General features: G+C 38.0%; 1 protein-coding gene across 1 annotated transcript in view; it reads right to left on the bottom strand.

The window, feature by feature from the left end:
- NECAB1 (N-terminal EF-hand calcium binding protein 1) overlaps positions 1–24,488 on the bottom strand; it is a 186,281-nt gene that overhangs the window by 123,291 nt on the left and 38,502 nt on the right. Inside the window, exon 3 of the mRNA XM_035011501.1 lies at positions 22,021–22,129. Coding sequence (XP_034867392.1) covers positions 22,021–22,129 — 109 coding nt within the window. The remainder of the gene's footprint in view (positions 1–22,020; positions 22,130–24,488) is intronic.

The following is a 24,488-nucleotide window of genomic DNA, read 5'->3' as shown; positions in this document are numbered from 1 at the left end:
ATTTATTTGAGAGAGAATGAGATAGAGAGAGAGCATGAGAGGGGGGAGGGTCAGAGGGAGAAGCAGACTCCCTACTGAAGGATGAAACTGAGAAGATAAAACAGAGTATGGATTTAAACTTGTATCCCTTCCCCAAAAAAGCTAAAAAACAAATACTCTAAGAAGTATCAGTGAGTTTCTATAGGCAAATTAATAATCTGTAGTCAAGTTGGGGATAGGTGGGGAAACATTTTATGGTAAGAAAATTCAAACTTAGAAAAGAAAAGAAAGAAAAGAAAAAAGAAAATTCAAACTTTGAAGACACAAAGTTCTGGTTTGATTCCCTGATCCACTCATTACAAGTTGTGTGGCCTCGGGTAAGTTACCGAACTTTTCATGGCCATGATAGATGGTGGTAATTTAAAAGAAGGTAACAGTGTAAAATGTTTAGAACAGTGCTTTGTATGAAGTAGGAATGTGGCAGATGGTAGCTTGTACTCTTCCTGATAGACATTCATACATGGTGAAATCAGATATTTGCCCACAATGAGGGAGCAGGTGGGGTATCAAGTGGAGACTTTTACAGATGCATTTCTCCACAAACACCCCCTCCTCCTGCTAGGAAACTAGAAACAACAACAAAAGTATATTAATTCATTTTAACTTATTTTAGTGAAAATGACACTGAATCCTGTGTACTGGGGAAGTAAAGAAATACAAACAGTTAAAAACCAAATGGGAATTTAATGAAATCAATGGAAATAAAGAGACCTGAACTCCACTAAAAACATATACAAAGAGTACTCAAATCATAGATCTCCATTCCCTAATGGCAGGGGTCTTTCCTCCAAGCTGTCCAGTAAAGCGTACTTTGTGATTTTTATGGTGTTACATATCTATCAGCTTTTGTATGCATGACAAAAAATCTTTACATGATTCTTCTTCCTCTTCTCTCCATGGTTCATAATCTGTTCCAATCTGCCAGCACCCAGGCCGCTGTGACATTACACTGGATCCCTTTAAGCCTTAATCTTTCTCTACTAATTTTATTGGTTCTTTACATGACACCCTTTGGTGAAATATGCTGCTTTGTGAACAGGGCCATTTTCATTTTATTGAAATGAATATCAAGGAGCATTACTATTAGAGAAGATATCTTTCCCCTTCCAGAACAACTTTGTCAATCATATTGAGTTAGTTTTGCATTCAAGAAAACAAGCCTTAAAATCAAACAAGTAACTGAACTGTCTTTTCCTATCCTACCTTATTTACTTTTTTTCCCTATCCCTCTAATTTTTCCTTTCTGCCTCTCCATTTTTTATCTTTCTCTCTCTGTTCCTTTCTGACAACCAGAAGAGGAAATTCAAATGATTTGAAGTTAATTGAGGACTGTTCTGCTTGACAGGTTATACTCTTTCCTCTTATACTTTTTGGCAGATTAAATCAATTCTAAACCATAGTCCATCCTAGTCCCTTCTCCTCTGGCTTTGGAGAGTTCAGTTACAAAAGCAAATAATTTTATTACAAAAATGTAAATGATAACTATATACAATGATCAACTATGCTTGCTTTATTAATAGTTTTATTAAAAATAATACTGAAAAATTTTAAAATAAAATCTGGTTTTTAATCTTCTGTCATAAAAATAACTTTGAGAAATAGTCTAAATTATTCTATTATTTTAAACTATAGGGGGCATCTGGGTGGCTCAGCTGATTAAGCGTCTCAGCTCTCAATTTCGGCTCAGGTAATGATCTCAGAGTCGTGAGCTCAAGCCCCGCGTTGGGTTCTGTGCTGGGCATGGAGCCTACTTGAGATTCTCTCTCTTCCTCTCCATCTGCCCCTTCCCCCCAATAAATATAGTCAATTCTAGTCCGATACAGTTTGGCCTACAGTAAGCACTCAATAAATAACTGTAGAATAAGCAAATAAGTAGAAAATAGAATCAACTGAAAAAAATACTTGATTTTTGATTGATGCATTCTCATTGTCAAGGTAGTTAAAGCTAAATTTTCTGTCTTAAATCTTTTGCTATAAAAGACTGAAGACCGATCATAGCTAGTTTCTTACAATAAGCAAACTATAAAACATTTATGAAAGTATATTTTGAGGCTTCTAGAACTAACACAGTTCCATCTAAACAGAAATCAAGCAACATTCATAGACTAAATCTATTATGACATAATTACTGCAGTTTCCATTTTGATGACAAAAACATGTCTGTTATTTTCTCTCTTTGTGAAGCATCAAGAGTAAGTGAAATAATTACTCCTGCCATTTCAGTGTTAACCCAAAAGTTACTTTGTTACAATAACAAGCCCAGGAAAGCATTAGATATCAGTGGCCAAAATGTGGTCAGCCATAGTGATGACATGGGTACTCAAAGGATACCTATTAAAATCTAAGCTGGCAACACTGGTGGGTCCTTCCAGTTCTGAAAGGTTACTTTACCTAAGTGGCATTAAAATCAAACACAATCTTAGCTATGTTCAGTGTTACATTAGAGTTGGCACGCAAGTAACTAGGTATCATTTTGTGGTAATTGAGGATATGTCACTTCTTGTTCACTTAGCACAGCTTCATCTCTGCTTCAAAGAATTTAGGATGTACCAGGTGGCACCTCATTCTAGAAAACCCTGTGGTCTCCCAGCAACTCAAAGGAAGATATATGCGTTACTTTGTTGGCTTAATTTTAAAAATCATTCAGGGAAAATCTACTTCAAAAATTAAGAACATAGATGACACTGAAAGAAGAAAAACCACCATGCTGTTTGGTGCAAAAAAAAAAAAAAACATTGCTCACTTTGGAAATTTTGTTCTATAACTTTTACTAGACTAGTGTCTTTTGATTTTGCGTAAAGACAAAAAAAATTGCAAGTCTCAAGATAATCCAAAAAAACATGAAGTTAAGTGAAAGCAGTTATACTTTAAATGTTTTCTTAGTAACAAATATCACTTGAAAATTGCATATGTTTTTACTTAAATAAATATACTTACATATATAAATATGTACCTTGTGGCTCATAAACAATTTTTTTTCAATTAATGGAATTTATCATCTATTTGTACAAAATACTATAGCCAATGGGAAATGAACCAGTGTCTGCTTTTAGGAAGCTTTTTTTCTTTTTTGGAAGACCAAAGATAAACACCTGCCAAACTGAAAGTGTACTAATAAAATAGCATATTGAAAAGTTCTAATTAATAATGGTCAAAATAAATATATAAATACTATAATTATGCATGGTAGATATTTTAAAAATATGAACCAAAGTAGCCTTGTTTGTAGCCCCATGTAGATGCCTCCTTCTACTGACTAGGTCACTACTGTCTTAGAGAAGCAAAGACAAGGCAGGCCACAAACAAGAGGGGTGTGATCGTTAATTTAACGTGTCAACTTGGTTGGGCCACAGTGGCCACAAATGAGGTCAAACGTTATTCTGGATATTTCTGTGAGAGTGTTTTCCGATGAGATTAACATTTAAACCAGTGATCTGTGAGAGTAATACAGATTGTTCTTCCTAATGTAGGTGGGCCTCATATAATCAGTTAAACGCCTGGATAGAAAAAAGATTGATCTCCCTCAAGCAAGACAAAATTCTCTAGCACATGGCTTTTGAACTTGAACTGCCATACTGGCTCTTCCAGGGTCTCCAGGCTGCCAGCCCACCCTGCAGATTTTGGACTCTCTGGTCTCCAAAATCACATGAGCCAGTTCCTTAAAATAAACTCTTTCTATATAAATATATATCCCATTGACTCCCTGGAGAACCCTGACGAATACAAAGGGCTGGATTCTAGACTTTTGATCCAGGGAAGAAAAAAGCTTTAGAATACTACAACTCACTAAGAGCTAAGCCTCCCCACCCCCCAACTAGATACAAATTCCCTAGAATAGAAGAGGAAAATAGGGAAAGGGAAAGTGAAGAGAACTGAGATTCATGTGTCATCTTCTCTGAGAAAGTCATGTACAGTCTTCCCCTCAAGGCCAAGTCTGTGAGGTGGAAAAGTAGTGGAAGTGGTGTTTTGGTTGTAGAACCCTAACGAAGCTTGAAATCTGACAATAGGAGGCTCAGTGACTCATCTTCAGATAGAAAGACTGTGTTCCTCTTGATCAGCACGAGGGGAGCTGCAGGTCTATCTGTGTGGGATGCCTGGGCAGGACCCGAGACAGTGTCACAAAACCGCCTGTGTAGAGACCAGTTTGGGAGTAATCCAGCGATCATCAGGATCTGCCAGCAGTGGAGATACGGCCCAGGGAGCTGGGAGACACGAAAAGTGCTAGGGACCGAGAACAAGGGAATCTGCTGAGAGAGATTCTGAACTGAACTTCTGACCAAAGATCAGGTGGGAAGGAAGACACCACTGCAGATAGATCATGGAGAGCTGGACACAGAGACAAACACATGTCCCTCTTCTCTCATGGTTTTGCACCAGGTAAGACCCCATTCTCATGTACTACGCCAAGGAATGGAGGAGAATGATCCTGCACTGACTGCCATTACATTTCTACCCCCCAGCAGAATGGAGGCTGGAAATAGAAACTATGTTAACTCACAGAAAAAAAAAAAAAGTTACCTATCCCATTTCCCACCCACCTGAGTTTCTGGTCTGTTAGACCTGTAAGCCAGGAGGCAGCAAGAAAGGGAAAGAAGAGGTAGGAATGGGTTCTGGAGACATGAGTTCTAGCCCAGGCTGACACAGTCATAATTTTGAGAAATCGCTTATCTTCTTTGAACTCAGTTTCCTCAAATGTAAGATGAAAGAGTTAGACCAGGATTTCCCTGAAGAAGCCAGATTTTCCTTTTCCTTGACATACACTGTCAGTGATCTAAAACTATAAATAGAAACATCCTGCTCAGAAGAAAGTACTTCTGTTTAAAAATTATGCTAGATTTTGTAACTGCATAGTTTCTAGCCCATAGCCAGTGCTTATACAAATCTGTTTGAGTGAAATGAAACAAATCTCTGAGCTCAGTGTTGGAACTATCCTCAGGGTCCTGTCACTTAGTATGTCTCACTGTTCTGGTTGATGAGCATGGAATAATTCTAACAACAGTCAATGGGGCCAATGAAAAAAATCATTGAATTCACTTCTCTGCTCCAGGCTAAAAAAATATTAAAGATTTTCCACTTGTGACCCTGTAAATCATAGCTGTGTCAGAAATTAAAGAAAAAGAACAGCAGGAAACATAAAAAGATTCTTCCCTCCTTCCTTTGCTAGGGCAAGTGTTACTTACAACTCTCTTGGATATGAATAGAAAAAGGAAATGAGTAGTAACCCACCCATTCAACCTAAGGAATGATTCTGGAAGGGACACAAGACAGTAAACTTCACATTTCTGCCTATCCTCATCTGCCATGTTCGAAGGCAACTTCTCTAGCACTTACAATCATGCACCATTTGCCCTGCCCTGAAAGTTCTTGGCAATTTTAGTAAAGTTCTTAAACACACACCATAAAAATCATGTGTAATATACTGAGATTCATTGAGAAAAACAATAAAGGAAAAATCCTCTGGCCATCTAAATGTCAGCATTGTCTTGACACTGTAAGGTTACAGAAAATGTCCTACATTGGAAAAGCCTCTAAGTGTGGTTAAAAAGCTCTAGTCATGCACAGTGCAGAGCTAGACAGCCCAGGACTCATTTGAAGAGCAAAGAGCTCTAGCAGACAAGATGTTCCAGCCCACATAAAACAAACAGCAAACAGCAACCAGGAAGCCCACCCACACAGCCAGGCCCTTGAGAGCCCGCTGACAATTTTGGTCTGCAGACAGCTTCTACAATGTGAGATCCAGCTTCACCAATCCTCCCTCCCACCCAGCACTTGTCCTCAAGGGATGAGAAACAATGGAAAAATTCAGAAAGCAGTAACCTGGCATCTATTTGTTCAGCATAGAGATTTGTACTGGATACAACTTTAAGCCCAAGGACAAAAGCTAACCTTTAAGATCACCCTTTTAGGAGGCTCCCTGTGACCCATCTGGTGAATTTTTCCAGAGTCTACCTATGCACTACACTGCATGGGGTCTGGACTATGAAGTGTCCCACATGACCTCTCAGGCCTGAGCTACCTCTGTGTCCCCTTTTCTCCGATAATTCCTTCCAGGATCCAGATTGCTTTCCTTTCATTCCGAGCTGCCATCAACCCATTATCCATCAGGAGGTTCTTCTCTGTTAAGACAGACCCCATATATTCAGTTCCCCCTTTCATTGCTGTCCTCAGCAACAAGTCTCCAAGTCTCTTTTACTCCTGTGAAACTTAACCACTAGGAGAGAAGGGAGGTGGAGTCCTTAACGGGGATGGCATTTCTTTTTTTTCTTTTTTAAAAAAATTTTATGTTATTGAAAGTCAATTAATTACCATATAGTGTATTATTAGTTTCAGAGGTAGAGTTCAGTGACTCATCAGTTGCACACAACACCCAGTGCTCATTACATCACATGCCCTCCTTAATGCCCATCACCCAGTTACCTGATCCCCCCCTCCCCCTGCAACCCTCAGTTTGTGTACTATAATTAAGAGTCTCTTCTGGTTTCCATCCCTCTCTGATTTATCTTATTTTATTTTCCCTCCCTTCCCCTAGGATCCTCTGTTTTGTTTCTTAAATTCCACATATGTGTGAAATCATATGATAATTGTCTTTCTCTGACTGACTTGTTTTGCTTAGCATAATATACTCTCTAGTTGGGGATGGCATATCTCAACTCCCTTTCCTAGATGATACCCAGAGACTCAAGCAGCCTCCGGTATTCTCCTGCTATTACTGAAGTCAAGGTCTTTTCGACCCTCATCTACTTATAGACTGTGCTCATCTCTTTTTTCAAAGGAAGTCCATTTTCCAAGCTACTGTTGCTTGCTGAAGACATGATTAGGAAAAAAGCAATTCCTGTCAGCTGGAGTTCACATTTCTGAAGCTCTTCAGAAAGGGAGAGTTTAATCTGCAAGGGCTCTCTGCCCAAGATAGTTCATTTCTACGCACATTTTCCAATCAAGTACTTGGTCACTAAATCGATAGCTTTACCACAACTATTTTCGCTCTTCCATGGTAACACTTCTTGAAATATTAGATTTCTATTAGTTGAGGACACCAGTGCCCCTGCCACAGACACCAGCAATAGCCCTCACAGAAGACTTAGGACAGCATGCCGAGAACTCAGTGAATGGGGCAGCTTCCCTGCCATCATCATCTTCCCTGTCTGAACCCAGAAGGCAGCAATAAGCAAGGATTTTGTGATTCCTGTAGTTCTGCACTCACAAATACTACTAACCCAAGTTAAACAAACTTCACATATTTATGTGGCACATTCTGTGGTTGCCAGACTAAACCGCTTCTTAATGTTTGTTTTATGAGTTTTCACAATTTCCTGCCAGAAAGTATTATTAGCGCCACTTAATATTCAAAGATAGTAAAACATTGAAAAGTTGGCCAAGGCCTTCAGCAACAGAGTGAAGGTTACCATTCTGCCAGACACCAAGGTAGTGAATAAAGACTGATTTAGGGGCACCTGGGTGGCTCAGTCGGTTAAGTGTCTAGTGTCTGCCTTTGGCTCAGGTCATGATCTCAGGGCCCTGGGAGGGAGCCCTGCATCAGGCTCTGTGCTCAGCAGGGAGTCTGCCTGTCCCTCTGCGTCACCGCCAACCCCCCGCCCCCGCCAGCTCGTGCTCACTCTCTCTCTCAAATAAATAAATAAAATCTTTTTCTTTTTTAAAAGATTGATTTAACAGGATGCTGCACAGGGTAATGGTTAAGAGCTGGACTTCCCAGACTTAACTCTCACTCTGTGTGACTTTGGGAAAATTACTAAATCTGTTTCAGCCTCCTCATGCAAAAATGGACTCACTCATAGGTATTTTTTGGTAAAGATTAAATAAATTAATGACGGAAAGTACTTTAAACAGGATCTGGCACATAAAAGTTAACCATTATTATTGCTCTGCATTATCAGAGTATTGATCATCCAACATCTTTTCAGATCAGAAAGATTTAAACCTACTCAGAAAGACTAGTTTTTAAAATGTTGATTCAGATAAACATTTTTTTCAAGAATAGCTGAAGCAGCCTCTTAATTGGTCTGTCTCCAGACTTGTCACCTCTCATCATTTTGGGAAGATCCATCTTTCTAAAAGAGAAACCTAGTGTAATCACTTCCAGGTTTAAGACCCTTTTGGTGGCTCCACACTGACCTGAGGGTAGAAATCCGAATGCCCCACTGGCTGAGAAGCCTTTCACAAGTGGCTCTGTCTCTCTTGTCCCTCTCCCCAGAACCCTCTTGAATTCAATGATTTGGGTAGACCGCTTGTCTTTCAAGACCTCCAACATGCCACACTCTTACTCAAAGCTTCCCCATATGCCATTCTCTTTGGCTGGAAACTTCTCTCATCTCCATGCCTACTCATATCCACACCTCTTCTTGATAGTAGACTTAAAGGTCATTTTCAAGAGGTCTTGACCGACTCTTTAGACTAGGTTGGCCTCCACCCCTGACTCCAAAGCAGTTGTATTTCCCGTCATCATTAATCGAGTTACCACTTTTCAACATCCCCAGCTAAACTATAAATCTCTTGTTCACCACCATATCCCGAGTACCTAGCACAATATCTGGCACACAGTAAAGACTAACACTTTGTTGAAAGAAGGAATGGTAAGTTCGGTTTGTATGGGCAAGACAGAATCTTAGACGGGTTGACCTCAGAGTTCAATTTATTAGCCTCCTTCCCTCCCTAATCTCTAGGATCCTCTTCCTTGGAATTCCCAAGATCTTTCAGTGGGTTTTTGCGGTAGCCTCTTACAATATTCAAGCTTTTTTTTTTTTTTTTTTGCTGTATCAGAGTTGATATAAAATTATTTAGGGGCACCTGGGTGGCTCAGTCAGTCGAGCATCCAACTCTTGATTTCAGTTCAGGTCATGATCTCAGGGCCATGGGATTGAGCCCCATGATGGGCTCCACACTCAACTGCTGAGTCTGCTTGTCCCCCTCCCTCTGCTCCTCCCCATACTTGTACTATCTCTCTCTCTCAAATAAATAAATAAGTAAATAAAATCTTAAAAAATTATTCATAAAAGGCTGGGGGCTGATTTAAAAGTTAAGAGGAAAGTGAGTCTTATATGACATTTCTTTGCTGTTTTGGCACACAACACTGTGTCTGACACAGTGTATCAGCCATCTCTCCTCTCTTCCCACCAAAATTAAAATATGTGATATCTACAACATTTTATATTAAATTTCCAGGGAGTCATGTTACCAGTAAAGAAACCTTGTGTCAAAAACTTTAAGTAATCAACCAAGGACAGAGATTTCCTGTGTAATCTATGACTGTGAAAGGGGGATTTCTGTCATGGGCCTTGAAATCTAGATTACCTTCTTCACCCTAAAGAACAGTTCCAATCAAATTCAATGAGGGTAACAATTTTTCATACGTTCATACTATTTCGTACATTAATTGGACTATGTCTCTCTGAATATCCTCTATATTAAAGACAAAATCCCTTTGAGCTTTGGTGAACCAGCCAGGACATAAACAGTTAGCTCCCTGGACAATAAAGAGATTTTGAAATGTGAAATATAAAGGGCAAGAATCCAGGATTAGGAATTCAAAATGTAAGCAGAAATGCAGAGCCAATTAGAATAAATAGCAAAACAAAAATTCAAAATGTGGAGACCTCTTCCAACCCATTCTAATTTAAGTGACTCTGGTATAGACATAATCTTTGAACATCAAGTTTAGAGCTGGATCAGACTCAGAGAGAGAGAGGGAGAGATTGTGAGAGCGTGAGAGAGAGTGAAAGAAACTAGATGGAGGGGCGCCTGGGTGGCTCACTCGGTTAAGCATCTGCCTTCACCTCAGGTCATGATCCTGGGGTCCAGGGATCAAGCCCCACATCAGGCTCCTTGCTCTGCAGGAAGCCTGCTTCTCCCTCTCCCTCTGTCTGCTGCTCCCCCTGCTTGTGCTCTCTCTCTCTCTGTCAAAAAAATAAATAAAATCTAAAAAAAAAAGAAAGAAAGAAACTAGACGGAGACAGGAGCTCAGAGATAGTACACACAAATCTATTAAATCAATAAGGAGGTATAAATGACTAATTTCTTGCAAACTCAACTGGAATAACAGTTGTCAAGTTCAAACCCAAATTTTCACTTGGAAACTATTAACAGTTCAAAAGAAAAAAAAAGAGAGAGAGAGAGAAACTAACTCTTTGCGCCAGTCTCAAGTCTGTATCTATTAATTTCAACCTGATGGCAGTGAGGATGGGAAGATGGAGGGAAAATTATTTGTGCAAATGATTAAAATCCTATTGTTTTCCACATGTAGATTTCTAATTACTCTGAATCATTCTTTTTAATCTAAAGTTCATTAAAAACAGATTCCCAGAAAAACTTAAAAATAAAATTAAACCATTAAACCCATTAGTGAACGAGTCAAGAACAATATTCAGCTGATACCCATGCTCACCTTTCTTCCTGTTATACTCTGAGTTCACTACTAAAAGCTCTTGCTAGTCTATTTTTTCCCCCACTGAGAAACCTTTTAAGAACAGAAGAGAGAATATAATATTCTATATAGTAGGAGCTTCTTTTAAAGCAGGGAAACTTTGTTTTATATATAAATGCAGATCTACTAAATATACTGAGACAAAGAAAAATTCTTAATTTAAACATTTTTGTCTGTTAAAATAAAGAAATAATCCATATTTACATTTTAAAATTAAATTTTGTCACTTTTAATTCATGGGAGTAGAGAACTATTTTAAAAGATAAATAAATTTTCAAAAGTTTAACTGAGAATCCAAAGCCAGACTCATTATTTACTCTATCCCCCACAAAAAGAGTAAATTCTCCTTTTTTATTTGACAGGATCTGTCATCCTTTCTATGGTCAGTCAGCCAGGATCTAAATTCTAAAAATCACCAGTAATATGCCATTGTATGCTTTTTTTACATCAAATCAATATATCCCATTCCTATAGCAATCAATCAACTAAGTACTTATTGAATGAGGTATAGCAATTACTGGAAATAATAGAAAACCATATTCTTGCCTCAGAGGATTGCATGATTTAGATTTAGAGACAAGATTAATATGCTCATGAAACAATTAGTAAAAAATAACAGAAGATATATAATTAAATGGTACTGTGTGAAAATATAGACTGCAATTATAGAAATTTGGAGAAAGAAGACAATCAGAAAAGAAGGAAAGGTTAGTGAATACATCTTAATAATAATCATGATTACTATTTTGTGGCAGCTATTTACATATTATTGCTAAACTTTGCAAAATGAGTCTTTACCTGGGCTCCATTTTACAGCCAATGAAATTAAGGTTCAATTACGAGCAATGACCACCCACAGTCCTCACTGCTTGATAGCGGAGGGATTTAAGCCCAACCTTGACCAGTTGCTGAATTCTTTCCACATTGCAACATTGCTTTTATGGAGTTGGGTGGACCTTGATGGCTGGAAAACTTTACGAGGCAGAGGAGAGGGGCAGGACTATTCAGGCAAAGTGCCTAGCATGAGATATGGGGAAGCAGGAAACCATCCCTTCTCACTGAGCCCACTATATGTACTAGAGACTGTGCTGGGTCTGGGAATCACTGGAAAGCAAAGCAGTCATGACCTCTGCCTTCATGTAGTTTATACCAGGGAGGTGAGCATTAATCAAATAAACACAGAATAAACACAAAATTGTAGGTTATGTAAGTGCTTCGGAGAAGAGATACATGCTACAAGGAGAAAGCAGAATGAGAACTCTAACCTAATAAGAAAGGTTTTCACTGAAAACGTTCATGAGGTGTATAGGTGTGTATATGATCATTTAAATATGGAAAAAGACACAGAAGATCACAGCTTAGGTGGTAGAGATTGGTTATGTGGGGTGAGATAGGCATGGATAGTGGGAGAGAAGAAATCCAAGAAAATAGTTTTCTGTGATTAAAACAATGCACACAATAGAAGTATGGCAACCAAAGGCTATTGGTAGTTAAGTCAAGGTGGTGAAATTTCAGGTATTTTTATGCTCTTTCTTATGATTTCTGTATCATTTGAGTTCTTTTTACAGTAAATATGTGTTATTTATGTAATTCTTTATTGTAGAGCAAAATATCTTCCTTAAGAGACTGCTCTTGAAAAAATGCATTTCAAAAGGAAGTAATCACTTTCAGACTATTTGTAATCTATATTTATTTCAAAAATTCTGAAACCTGGAGATATCATAGAGAAAAAAAATTGTAAATACTCTACCAAACCGATCATTTTGAGAATAATGCCGTTGTAAAAGAGAGAAAGCTTGTATTTAGGTAGTGGTAGTAACCATAAAGAGAATTAGATGGATTCGTAAGATAAATGAGCTGGGAAAAAAAAAGACAGAATTGGTTGGTGCATTGGGGGATGAGGAGAGAGGAAAACGTCCAAGAAGTAAACATTGTGTATTTGAAAAAGATTGGGGTTAACATTTTGCTGACTTGATTTCATCCATTTGGTGGATATTGGTGAGGTAAGAAAGAAGACTGCATTTATGTGAATAAATAATTCACCTAGATTCCTCAGTAGACAATTTTTGTTTTGAGCAGTAATCTATTTTATATTACCACCAACAATTATGTTATGGCTGATGGGAAGTGAGTTCAGTAAAAATTAAAAGAGAATTCACATTCTTTATTGGGAGGAAGAGATGACAACCAGAAAAGAATCCTCTAGATAAGGTTAAAAATATAAGATGATCTGAAACAGCTTGAAAGCAAAAGCCTTTAACACAAATGATTAAAGGAAACAGTAAAACTCTGTGAGTGCTCTGAAGAACAATGGAGAAAATGAGGCAAATGCACAGTGACGGAATGGAGGGCAGTAGGGAACAAAGTCCAAAAGTAGGAGATGAATCCCAGATAGGAAGGTGGGATGGAGGGCGGGGACATGTGCAAAGAATGGAAATAATGTCCACAGAGAAAAAGAATAACATCTCTACATTGTGGCAACTCCCACACTGTAAAAATCCTACATAATGATTATAAAAAAGGGAAGAGATTAAGGCAGCAATTAAGGCAATTACCTCTATACTGTACATCCAAATATATTCTGTTGCTGAAGAGAATGAACCACCTTTTCATCAAAAAGAAAATACCTGAAAGTGATTTTTAAAACTGGCTATAGAATATTTTGATTTCTGAGAGACAAAATAAATAGCTGAAAATCTGAAAATTTATGGAAGTGGCCTGACAATGAGCTTGACTTTGGTCTTTAGGTGGCCCTGAGATAATTCCGGGCCCTTACATATCGTATCTGTGAAACTTTGGGTGAGTCACTGAAATTTCTGTATCAGATTTCTTAACTGAAAGTTGTGAAGAAGAATAATACCTTTTTATTTGGTTTCTGTGAAGATTAAATAAGATGATGCTAGTAAGTGCCTGGCACATGGTCATTCAATAAATGTACTTTTCTATTCAAGTAAAAATTAAACATTACCTCAATACATTTTTAGAAATTATATATGAACTGCCTCAACACAAATTTGGCTTGTCTACCATCAGAGAAAATGAGACCAGTTTTTTTTTTTCCAGAAATTGTAACTAAAGAGAATCCACTTCCACATCATGTGAAAAAAATCTTAAAATTCTCTCCTTTATAAATCCGCAAACTATGCTAATATTCTTAATTATAAGTAGATTTGTTGAGTCCTCACTTTTCCTCCAGGAAAGAATCCTCAGCTCAATCAACACTGCAAAATTGTAGAGTGGCCTGATTTAGGAGGAAATGGTAAAGGTGTCAAGGAAAAGCCTTCATGGGAAAGTAAAGAATTTTAAAAGGAACTCTCAGGAAATAGCCTGTCTTTTTCTCTCCATCTCTTTATGAGCTAGAGATGCTCAAAGAAAGTAAATGCGTTTCAGAGATGATTGAAGTTGAAAGGCACCTCTGAAAAATAGCTGAATAATAAGTAAATTTGATGGCCACAGATTAGTGCTAATGGCCAAATGGAATCAATAACTGGAGACCTGGTCATGGATTAGAGTGAGGTCTCGTAAGATAGTAAGACTTCTGTTTTCAGTCTCTAAAAATCTGGCAAAAAGTGCACCCGTATAGAATATAATCAAATAGTGTTTCTCTTAGCCATGTTCATAGTGCTAATTTTTAAATTCTTAAGAAATAAGGATAACACAATATGTGAGAACTGCCCAGAGTATCCAAACTAGGTGGATAAGTATGGAGAAAGACTAAGGGAATAAAGAACAGGTGTTACGTACTAAGTCTGCCTAAATTTTGGCAGTCCCTGAAGATACAGAGCATTGGCAGGACCACAAGGAGTGAAGACATGGCATTGTGGACATGATTCTAGTAGTTAAGAGTATGGGAACACAGGAACACTGGGAAGTGACACAATCACATGGTCAGGAAGGGAGCAGGTGCAGGGAACTAGAACCCTGGACAGCTCAGGGCAACCAGGATGCCTGTTAAAAAAGATTTCTCCCTGGCTTCAATCTTTTCCATTATAGAGAGCTCCAGATTTTCCTGAATGACCCCCACACTCTGTAGAAACTCTCTGGAATTGTAGAAACCCTTTGGAGTTCAAACTCTACCAAGCTGCTTGTCCTTCTAGGGGAGTGGATTATATTCCTCTAAAATATGAGAGGGTAAAGGGAAGCCTTTGAGGTTGAATAAGCAGGTGATCTACAAGTTTTGCCTGCCCAGCATCTAGTCCTCTTCATTCTGAAAACATCATCCTGGTTCTCTATCACATTATATTTTCCTGAAAACTGATTTTTCAGGGACGTGAATGAAACCCAAGCCAAACTAACATAATTCAAGATCAGAATTTTGCTGGGATTATTGGGAAACGAAAACAATCTCTGGGAGTTTGCCAAGCTGGTGGCAATATGAACCCAGATCTTCTAGTAACCATCCTGACGTCTCAGCAAAAGGATCTGCTCAAGAGAACAGCCAACACAGAGAAAAGAAGAGGTGAGAGATGATGGCAGACAGATTCCTAGCACCACTGTTTGAGTACTTTGCTCCAGAACACATGAAGCCTATCTCTGGACTTTACAGGTACATTATTTTTTAGGTCAGCTTAATTTATGTTTCTGTTACTCAATGACCAGTGAAGTCCTGCCTACTATATTATCTTCTGCCCTACTGTGATTTCTGCCAAGTAAAGCTTAGGAGAAGTTGAGGAATCTGTAGAGAATTTTATTCTCTCCCTCTTTAGTATCTCGGCTCCTTTGACTCTGTGCCTCATTTGGCATATAAGCATTCTGAACTAAAATCATTGGCCACAGCTGATAGGTAACTCCTCCTCTCTCTGGAAAACAGCATACATCTGCTGGCCTTTCTCTGTTTATGCCAAGGAGGTTACTTAATGCCTGGACAGAGGTCAGCTCACAGCCTAGTTCTTATAGCTAAGTCTTTCTAAAAAATTTTTAAATTTAAATTCAAATTAGTTAACATATAGTGTATTACTAGTTTCAGGGGTAGAATTTAGTGATTCATCAGTTGCATATAACACCCAGTGCTCATGACTTCCAGTGTCCTTCTTAAGGCCCATCATCCAGTGACCCCATCCCCTCACCCACCTCCCCTCCAGCAACCCTCAGTTTGTTTCCTGTAGTTAAGAGTCTCTTATGGCTTGCCTCCCTCTCTGTTTTTATCTTATTTTATTTCTCCTTCCTTTCCCCTATGTTCATCTGTTTTGTTTCTTAAATTCCACATACGAGTGAAATCATATGGTATTTGTCTTTCTCTGATTGACTTATTTCACTTAGCATAATACACTCTAGCTCCATCCACTTTGTTGCAAATGGCAAGATTCCAATTTTTTTGATGGCTGCATAATATTCCATTGTATATCTATACCACATCATCTTTATCCATTCATCCATTGATGGACATCTGGTCTCTTTCCATATTTTGGTTATCGTGAACTTTGCTGCTATAAACATTGGGGTGCATGTGCCCCTTCAAATCACTATTTTTGTATCCTTTGGATAAATACCTACTAGTGCAATTGCTGGGTCATAGGGTAGTTCCATTTTTAACTTTTTGAGGAACTTCCATGCTGTTTTCCAGAGTGGCTGCACCAGTTTACATCCCCACCAACAGTGCAAGAGGGTTCCCCTTTCTCCGCATTCTCGCCAACATCTGTCGTTTCTTGACTTGTTAATTTTAGCCATTCTGACTGATGTGAGGTGGTATCTCACTGTGCTACAGCTAAGTCTTGACCATGGAACTGAAAGAAATGCTCCATCTGTGTTCGCTGCTAATTTGCTCACGGCCAGTTTGGGCCTCGCTGCAATACTTGGACACTCTTCAGCCAGAGCTCCTTTGGCCAATCTATATTGCTAAACCTCAACTCTGGACACCTGGTCTGTCCACTCCATCTTACCCTGTTATAGTCTGGAATTTGATTTTCACTTCACTCTCTTGACATCTTGACATATAGCTACACCACCTTTTACTCTTTTCCAACTTCTTTACTGTGCACCTCTCCGTCATTGCATACTTACTTAGCCTAGCACCTGGGACTGTGACCTGCCCTATTCTCCAGGCACTTAAGTCTCGGTGCTGCTTTCTGAGCCTTCAGTTCCAGTTGAAGATGGGATTGGTTATGTTAATAGGAAGATGTCTCTTGCCCACTATGGAACGCCAATGAACTTTCCAGTCACAATGCAGTGCAAGCTGTGTCACATGCTCTTCAGACCAACCTACTGCTTATCCCTTGGTACTGGTACTGCTTTCTTTTCTTACTGCCCACAAAATGTGTCTACTTAAGCATGTGATGAATAACTCAAGGGAGAAAGTGGCTGCATCAACCAACTCATCAAGCTTTAGCATTTCACTGTCATGCACAAATAAAAGATGAACAACCTTCTGTTTCAGAAGGAATCAAATTCTGCCATCTGGAATAAACCCTTTGATATCATTACTCTCCAATTATGGGATTTTATCTCATCATTGGTGCATAAAACTGTCTTCAAATATTAGAAAGACTTGTCATAAAATATTTGTCTTCTACATGTCCCTAAGGAACGGAACTAAGAAAAATATGTGGAAGTTGAGAGAAATTTTCAGTTTAGGAAAGAGATTTTTAAGCTTTTAGAGCTAGCTCAAGATGGACTATGCTCTTTTAGTAGGTGGTGATATTTCTGTCACTTTGGTGTGCTTCAGTGATTTAACAAGTATTGGGTGAAATCCCAGTAATCGGCACTGAAAAAATTATTTTAGCCTAGAATGAGGAATACTCGACCTGAAGACAACAGTTGCCCATCTCTAGTTAAACCCCCCCTCCATTCCCATCTGCAGGCCCTGGGAAGGTTTTCTATGTGTTCACTCTCTGACCTGAGAGCAACACTCCCATCTGCTCTACCACTTGGTCTATCTTAACAATCTGGAACTCCAAAGTGCAGTATGCTGGAGGAATCATTTTTAGTCTCTAGGGGATCTTTCCCCCACCTGTGCTATGGTTAATACCACAGGGAATTATGTTAATTTATTCATGTGTTCCTCTGACTGACTGAAAAATGTAGACAAGCTGGCTTTCTGATGAGTAAGAGCACTTTTGATGAACTATGGAAGTTTCCTCTTGACCTAATGATCTTTCTTCTCTCTATTCCTGCTCTCTGATGTAGTGGTTTCAGTTTTAAGCTATCAAAGCTGTAGATTTAGTTTGTGCTAAACTTTGCCAAACTTAAATGTTAAGGGCTTTGTGTATTCTTTTTTAGACAGTAATTTACACAAAATTTGAGAAAAATGTGTGTCTAAAACCCTTTAATGGAGCTGGAAAAGATGTACCAAGGCTAACTCAAATGACTGATAAATTAATAATTTTTTTTAAGAAGAAAAAAGATTAGGCATATTTGACCCAGACAGTAGACAGTTAAAATGAGACTTGACAAAAAGTCTGTGAAATCATGAAAGGCTTAGTAAGGTCGACATGGCATTTTCAGAATGTTGTGGACTATTAGGTTGTGTGCACTTCCCTTAAGTGTGAGAACATTAAAAATTTCAACAATATTTTGCCCTGTTGACAAAAATTTACATTTTGAGCTTCTTTTTCATTGCTATGCTATATATCCCAAGCATCATCCACAGGAACAAGCTGGCTTTTTGTTTCACACTCAACCAACTACACTGTTCAAGAAAAAAACTCATGAAAAATTCAGAATGTCCAAACATAATGGAAAAGAGCTACCAATGTTAAAGTTAATTTTGGATAAAGGTGATGGAAATTCAGACTTCTGATGCCTTCAGATTTCTCCTACTTTCATTCAGGTTGTTTTCCTTTCTAGTCCTTGCTCTGAGTGAAATCTTTAGGCCATGTACATTAGGCCTGAATATAATTTCCGGCAAAACATTCATTATCTTAAAATTCTAATAAAAAATTAGGATGATTCATGGAATTCTCATTAGAAGGAGATTATACCAAATCTGGAGCTTAAGCTTGCACCTGTGCAGGCTGGAAAGGTGACCACAACTCCATAGACACTTCCCTTAACGTGGAGGGACGTATGGTTGATGGTTTCATTTTGAAATACACTAAAAAAATTTCTCTATGATTCAGACCTATAAATAGTTCCTATCTTGGTAATATTCATGTATAGAAATCTTTGCAGCATCTCAAATGTGTAAGTTCTTATGAAGGATGCATGTCTTTGGGTCTGTTCTTGTATTTGTTGGTTATAGTTTACTTGCATCTAGGAGAGGAAATCTGACTGAAAAGGTCCAAGTGGCTGCAGGGCCTACTAAAAGCTGCAGTGGAATCCTCTAAACGTAATTTCTTAAATGAACATATTGATTTTTTAAAATAAAAGAGAAAAGAAATGAATGAACGAAAAGGAAACGAAAAAAACCAGGAGAGTTGGATTTGGAAATTACAACTGCTACCTAAATGTTTGTGGACAGAGCAATATATATATATATATTTCTAACTTGTTAAAACTTATTTTGATCATTGCACAGCTCTACGTTTGTAGTTTGCTCATTTACAAGCTACCTATAAAAACATGGTCTCTGAAAACCTGGAGGTTTACCTGATGGGTTTTTTGATGTCCTTTTATAAGGAATATTTACTTAATTTTGGTATTTAAAATACCTTAATTATTTACATTTCTAAATAATATTTGCTTTCCATGATTGAGCATATTTCCAGAATATTCTTCATGAGAATAAAGGGGAGAATTTAGCTAGCAAGATAGGTTCTCAATATTTTCCTTCTTTCTAAATATTTTCAGAGTGGATATGTCACTTTTCAAACACAGCAAATATAGTATTTATAGCATAAAGACGGATTTCTGTAGATGGCAGGAATGAGCTGAAATAATACTTAGAATACACTTTTGCATGGAACAGAATCTTACTTAAACAAGCTCAAGAAAATGCAGAGCATTAAGTGGATAGTGATTTAATGGACTCCAAGAGGAAGTTAAACCACCAGGTATCAGGAGGGGCAGGAACCAGGCATCCCTAGGGGCCTTAGCAGCACACATTCATGGTATTTGAATCTCATGGTTCACCATAAACATGAGACAATGAGTCTGCAGGACGTGGTCTAGCCTATGTATAAATTGGATCCTTCAGGCCAGGATGTACCCTTGAGCAAATTTGAATGGTTGGCAAAGCTCAGCACATGAGAACATATTTTCTTAGAAGTTATGTGGAAGGGGAAAAATATATGGCATATATAGTACAATCACTAAAATAGTTAAAACTTGGATCCTGCAAAGACAAAAGTTATCACTTGCTTGAAGTATAGCTCTGAAATTTCTGTGTCAATGTTTGAATTAATCTCCCTAAAAGATTAAGGCCTGACACTGACATACTTTCCTTTTTTAAAAAAAGGAATTTCATTAATACAATTCAGAAGCCTGTAATATATTTTAGCTCCAAATAAGGTTGAACACCATTATCAGAAAACAGTTACCAGAAAAAGTGCTTTTACTAATGCATATGTGAGAGTGACTGGTAGAAATCATCACTCCTTTGGACTTATGGTATAAATCATTGCATAGACTTCTTTAGCATTTAATGTAATCTTAATGCTATGCCAAGTAATTTCAACTAATAAATGTATAAATAAAATAACAAAACCAGGCCAAAAAGGTCTATTGAAAACTTTATTTTTCACTAATAGGAGTAAATGTGTTTTGAAAATTTTCCGTGACACCTAATTTTGCAACTATGACTCTCAATAATTGTTCCAAACCTGGATATTGTTAAAACTCTAATAATCACTGTAATGAAGAAGAAATAATCAGCATACATAATGAAGTCTTAGCATCTCAGCTTCCAACATCTGAGCCACAAAAGGAGCCTCTGCTCTTTTTTCACTTAGATATCATTTCTCAGAATGGTTCACATGGCTTCCTTTCTTCCATACATAAACATTATTCCCCAGCAGTCATTTAAGAATTCAGCTAATATCTGTGGTCTTTCTCCACCATTAACCCATTAGCTCTGTCCTTCAGTGGCGCCACAATGACCTACAAAGATATTTCTCCATGGCTTAAGAGCTTTAAGAGCATCTCCTGGCCTGCAGATTAAATCTGAAACACTTTTGCTTCTCAGAGTGCCAATTCCTTCTTGTCTGGACCATTCTTCCCTTTCCAGATTTTTCTCCTCCTGCTCTCAGCCTTACAGCTGACACTTTGGTAACACGAAAATACTTGTCACTTCCATCCAGCATATACTTGCAGGCCTTTACTTATGCATTTTTCCTCTAGTTGGAATATATATCCCCTAATCCCCTTCTTTACCTAACCAGTTTCTGCTCTCCCATAAAGACTCAGCTCCTGGCTACCTAATCCTCGGAACATTCCTGGAGCCTACCAAACTAGGCTAAAATTCCCTGCCCCACTGTGTTATCCCAGTGTTCCGTATATACCTCAGACACAGTATCTATGATATTATATAGAAGTGATCAGTTAGTGGGTCTACTGTTCCATAAATTATAAGCTGGTTCCATGTTGCACCACCAATACCCAGGAGGGACTTAGAGTTGTTGAACAGAATGGAACTTCTGACACAGTTATCGGCTCACACTATTTCTGACAACAAAAAACTTAAGTGATTTCATAGGGAATTTGAAATTCCAATGAAGGTCAAGAAATTTACAAACTGATCATTTAACAAATTTGCAGCTGCTTGAGGAAAATGAATTTAATCTTTCTTCTTATTAGCTCGCCACAAAAAAAGTCTGTGCTTAGATGTAGCCCAACAGCATTTTCTTGGCAAGCTGGCTCACTGCCTAGAACCATGTCAACACATTGCTTAAAGCAAGACAGTGATTGTTCAAGTAGCAGACACGCTGATGGGTCTCATGGCATGACGCATTTTCCACATTAGAATTCTGTAATCACGACTGTCACAAATAATGTGATTTGGTTCAATTACCCAAATCAAACAGCACATTTCTGTTGTTCTATAAGTAAATTGCTCATCATTTTATATTTTTAAGTATAGTAAGAATATAAACAGAGACTTTATTAATGCTATACTAATGCAAAGGAAAGACCTATATATGTAAAATACATAAGATAGATAGATCACTGTACTCATTGATTACTCAGAAAAACATTCTGTGTCCTGAATTACTTGCATGTCTCAGGTAACAGTGATTTGGAGTTAAGCACATCTGAATTCTCCAGATAATCACTGCAGCTCTGCATTGCACTGCACTAATATAAGAATGGCTTAAGGACAATTTTTAGATGGAGCAAACAGAGATGAAAACTAAGAAACAAGGTAAAATTCTATTTTCTTACTAATGATAGAATTAGAATTATTTATAATTTTTGCTTTGGTTTTATATTCTGCACACTCTAAAGCTACCTTAAGAGGGCTCCCTCAGAGAAGATCACTGTTTTGCAAGTCAATACTCAGTTTTTCAGAGTATTTCAATTACTAAAGAGGGGGTATCTCAAAATTAACCATACAGAATTAAACATTACAAAATGTGCCCTTTGCATATTTCCTCATTCTCTCCTTCATCAGTATGTGCTTGGTCACACCTTCTCTATATCATTTACAGAATCCAATGGTAAAAAAAGTTCCTTACTTGGTATTATGTGTATCAATGGTATGGAAGAGCTCATGTAATTCTTCTCCACTCAGAACACCATCTGCAAAATATGCTTTGAATTCTTCAAAGGACAATTTTCCATCATCTGAAATGGGAGGAACAGACAGAAGAGAAGCAAATCATTTCAACTTTGTATATTGTTTTATCTTTTAATTTTAAAAACTTTGCCCAAATGCTTATGCAGGGTTATTTGTATATATATACACATTTATTTAAAAAGAAAGAATAATTCAAGGTGTTAAAAAGAAAAATAATTTAATATCTCTCTATAGTACATAGATTTCAAATGCATACTCCCTGATGAAATAGGTCTACATGGTTTTAAAAGTATGTTTGGGATCATTTATTTCTAGGGCAAACATTTAACAAGCAATTTAACTAAACATGCCAAAAATATATCCACCCAACCAAATAAAAGCCAAAGACAGAGTCAATTATTTAGACATTTTATCTTCATATACAGGACCTAGCAGGTTACAGAATAAATAGTAGATGTTTAGTAAGTGTATATTTATTGAATGAATGCTAACGTTTAGATTTTAGAATTATTATAATCCAACAAACTGTTCATTCCTTTACTACTTAAACAAATGAACAAAAGTAAATGACAAATTAGGGAGTCTAATAAAAAGAGATAAGAGGTGTAGACATTAGTATAAGTATGTTACACAGTAACACACAGTACGTGCAGTAAGAGATACACTTTGGAATGCATGGCAGTTATGGCAATCAAAGATCCTTTCATTTGGGAGCATGAGGAGTTTTAGTAACTTTTGCACCTGACTTTCTACAACAGGTAAATGTGGATAAGCAGAGATGGAAGAAACACATTAGTAACAGATGAAAGTAAAAGATCTCTACAAGATTCAGAAGCAGAGGGGCGCCTGGGTGGCTCAGTTGGTTAAGCGTCTGCCTTCAGCTCAGGTCATGATCTCCGGGTCCTGGGATTGAGTCCAGAGTTGGGTTCCCTGCTCAGCAGGGAGTCCGCTTCTCTTTCTCTCTCTGTCGCTCTGCCCCTTCCCACCGTGCATTTTCTCTCTCCCTCTCTCTCTCTGAAATGAAGAGTATCTTTAAAAAAAGATTCAGAAGCAGAGAATTTAAGGGAGTGAATGGACATGAAGGAAAAGGAAAGTATCCTTCTTTCTGTGTAAGAGCTGGTTTGCCAGTTATCTCAGGTTAAGTTGCCAAATGACAATGTTCCTCTCCATTTACAAAGAGGCAGCAGAGGACTAAAGAGGAAGGGACTTAAGGTCACAAAATTCCTATTGTGTGGTCCTACCAACAACACCATACTGAACAAAGTGGAATTTGTCTTTGAGAAAAAGGTGGTAAGATTTGATAGGATTTGATCTTCAAGACCCATTTGGAGCTTTTTTTTCTCCCCTCAAAAGCTGGCCCACAGACCATCTTGAGTTCAGTTAAAATGCAAATTCCTGGGCCCTACCAGATCATCTGAATGTCATAGAGGGCATGGAGGGGTGGGGCAGTCAAGAAATCAGGATTTTTAGTGACCTGTGAGATTCCTCTTCACACTAACACTTAACATAAAGGACACAATTGGACTAATCATTGAATGACCTACTTGTTCAGATAGTGATTTAAAGGCTGTAACATTTTCAAAAATCCTTATTTGTAAAATATAAAGACGCTTGAGAGTTTTTAAATTGCATATAATTATACTTTTTAACTTAATAGGTGTATTAAACCAATCTTCCAGTTAATTCTTGCCAACAACTAACTGAGCAGACTTAGCATTAGGGGTCACAACAAACCTGATCTGGATCATGCACTGAATGAGGTCCTCACTCCCAGAGGCCCCCTGGATTGGCCTACCTCAGACTAGCTCACCCATTCAAAGACCACAGCAACTCACTGCAAAATGAAGTTGAATCCACCAGGTTCATCAGTTGTCTAATTTTGTATTTCTGCTTTTGGATGGGCTATTTTAGCGTCATGTCTCAAATAACTATTTTTAACTTTGGCTCCATGCAACCTGATGTATATTCCAGACTGGACATAGTATAGTATCTCTACTGTGTATCTCCTTACTTTGACAAAATACTATATCACCAGGTTGGGGAACTGGACACAAACCCCACATCTAGGTATAGGAGAGAGAGAGAGAGAAAGAGAGAGAGAGAGGAAGAGAGAGAGAGAGAGAGAAGAAAAGAAGGAAGGAAGGAAGGAAGGAAAGAAGGAGGGAAGGAAGGAAAGAAGGAAGGAAGAAAGAAAGAGGAAGGAAGGAAGGGAGGGAGGGAGGAAGAAAAGAAGGGGGAAGGAAAGAGAGAGAAAGAAGGAAGGAAAGAGAGAGAAAGAAAGAAAGGAAGGAAGGGAGGAAGGAAGAAAGGAAGGGGAAGGAAAGAGAGGGAAAAAGAAAGAAAGAAAGAAAGAAAGAAAGAAAGAAAGAAAGAAAGAAAGAAAGAAAGAAATAGAGAGAGAGAGAG

Source organism: Mirounga leonina, unplaced genomic scaffold (genome assembly GCF_011800145.1).
Source record: "Mirounga leonina isolate KUSES-001 unplaced genomic scaffold, KU_Mleo_1.0 Mir_165, whole genome shotgun sequence".
NCBI classification, from domain to species: domain Eukaryota; kingdom Metazoa; phylum Chordata; class Mammalia; order Carnivora; family Phocidae; genus Mirounga; species Mirounga leonina.
The sequence above is the reverse complement of the archived record's forward strand: the minus strand, read 5'-3'. Positions and strand labels throughout refer to the sequence as shown.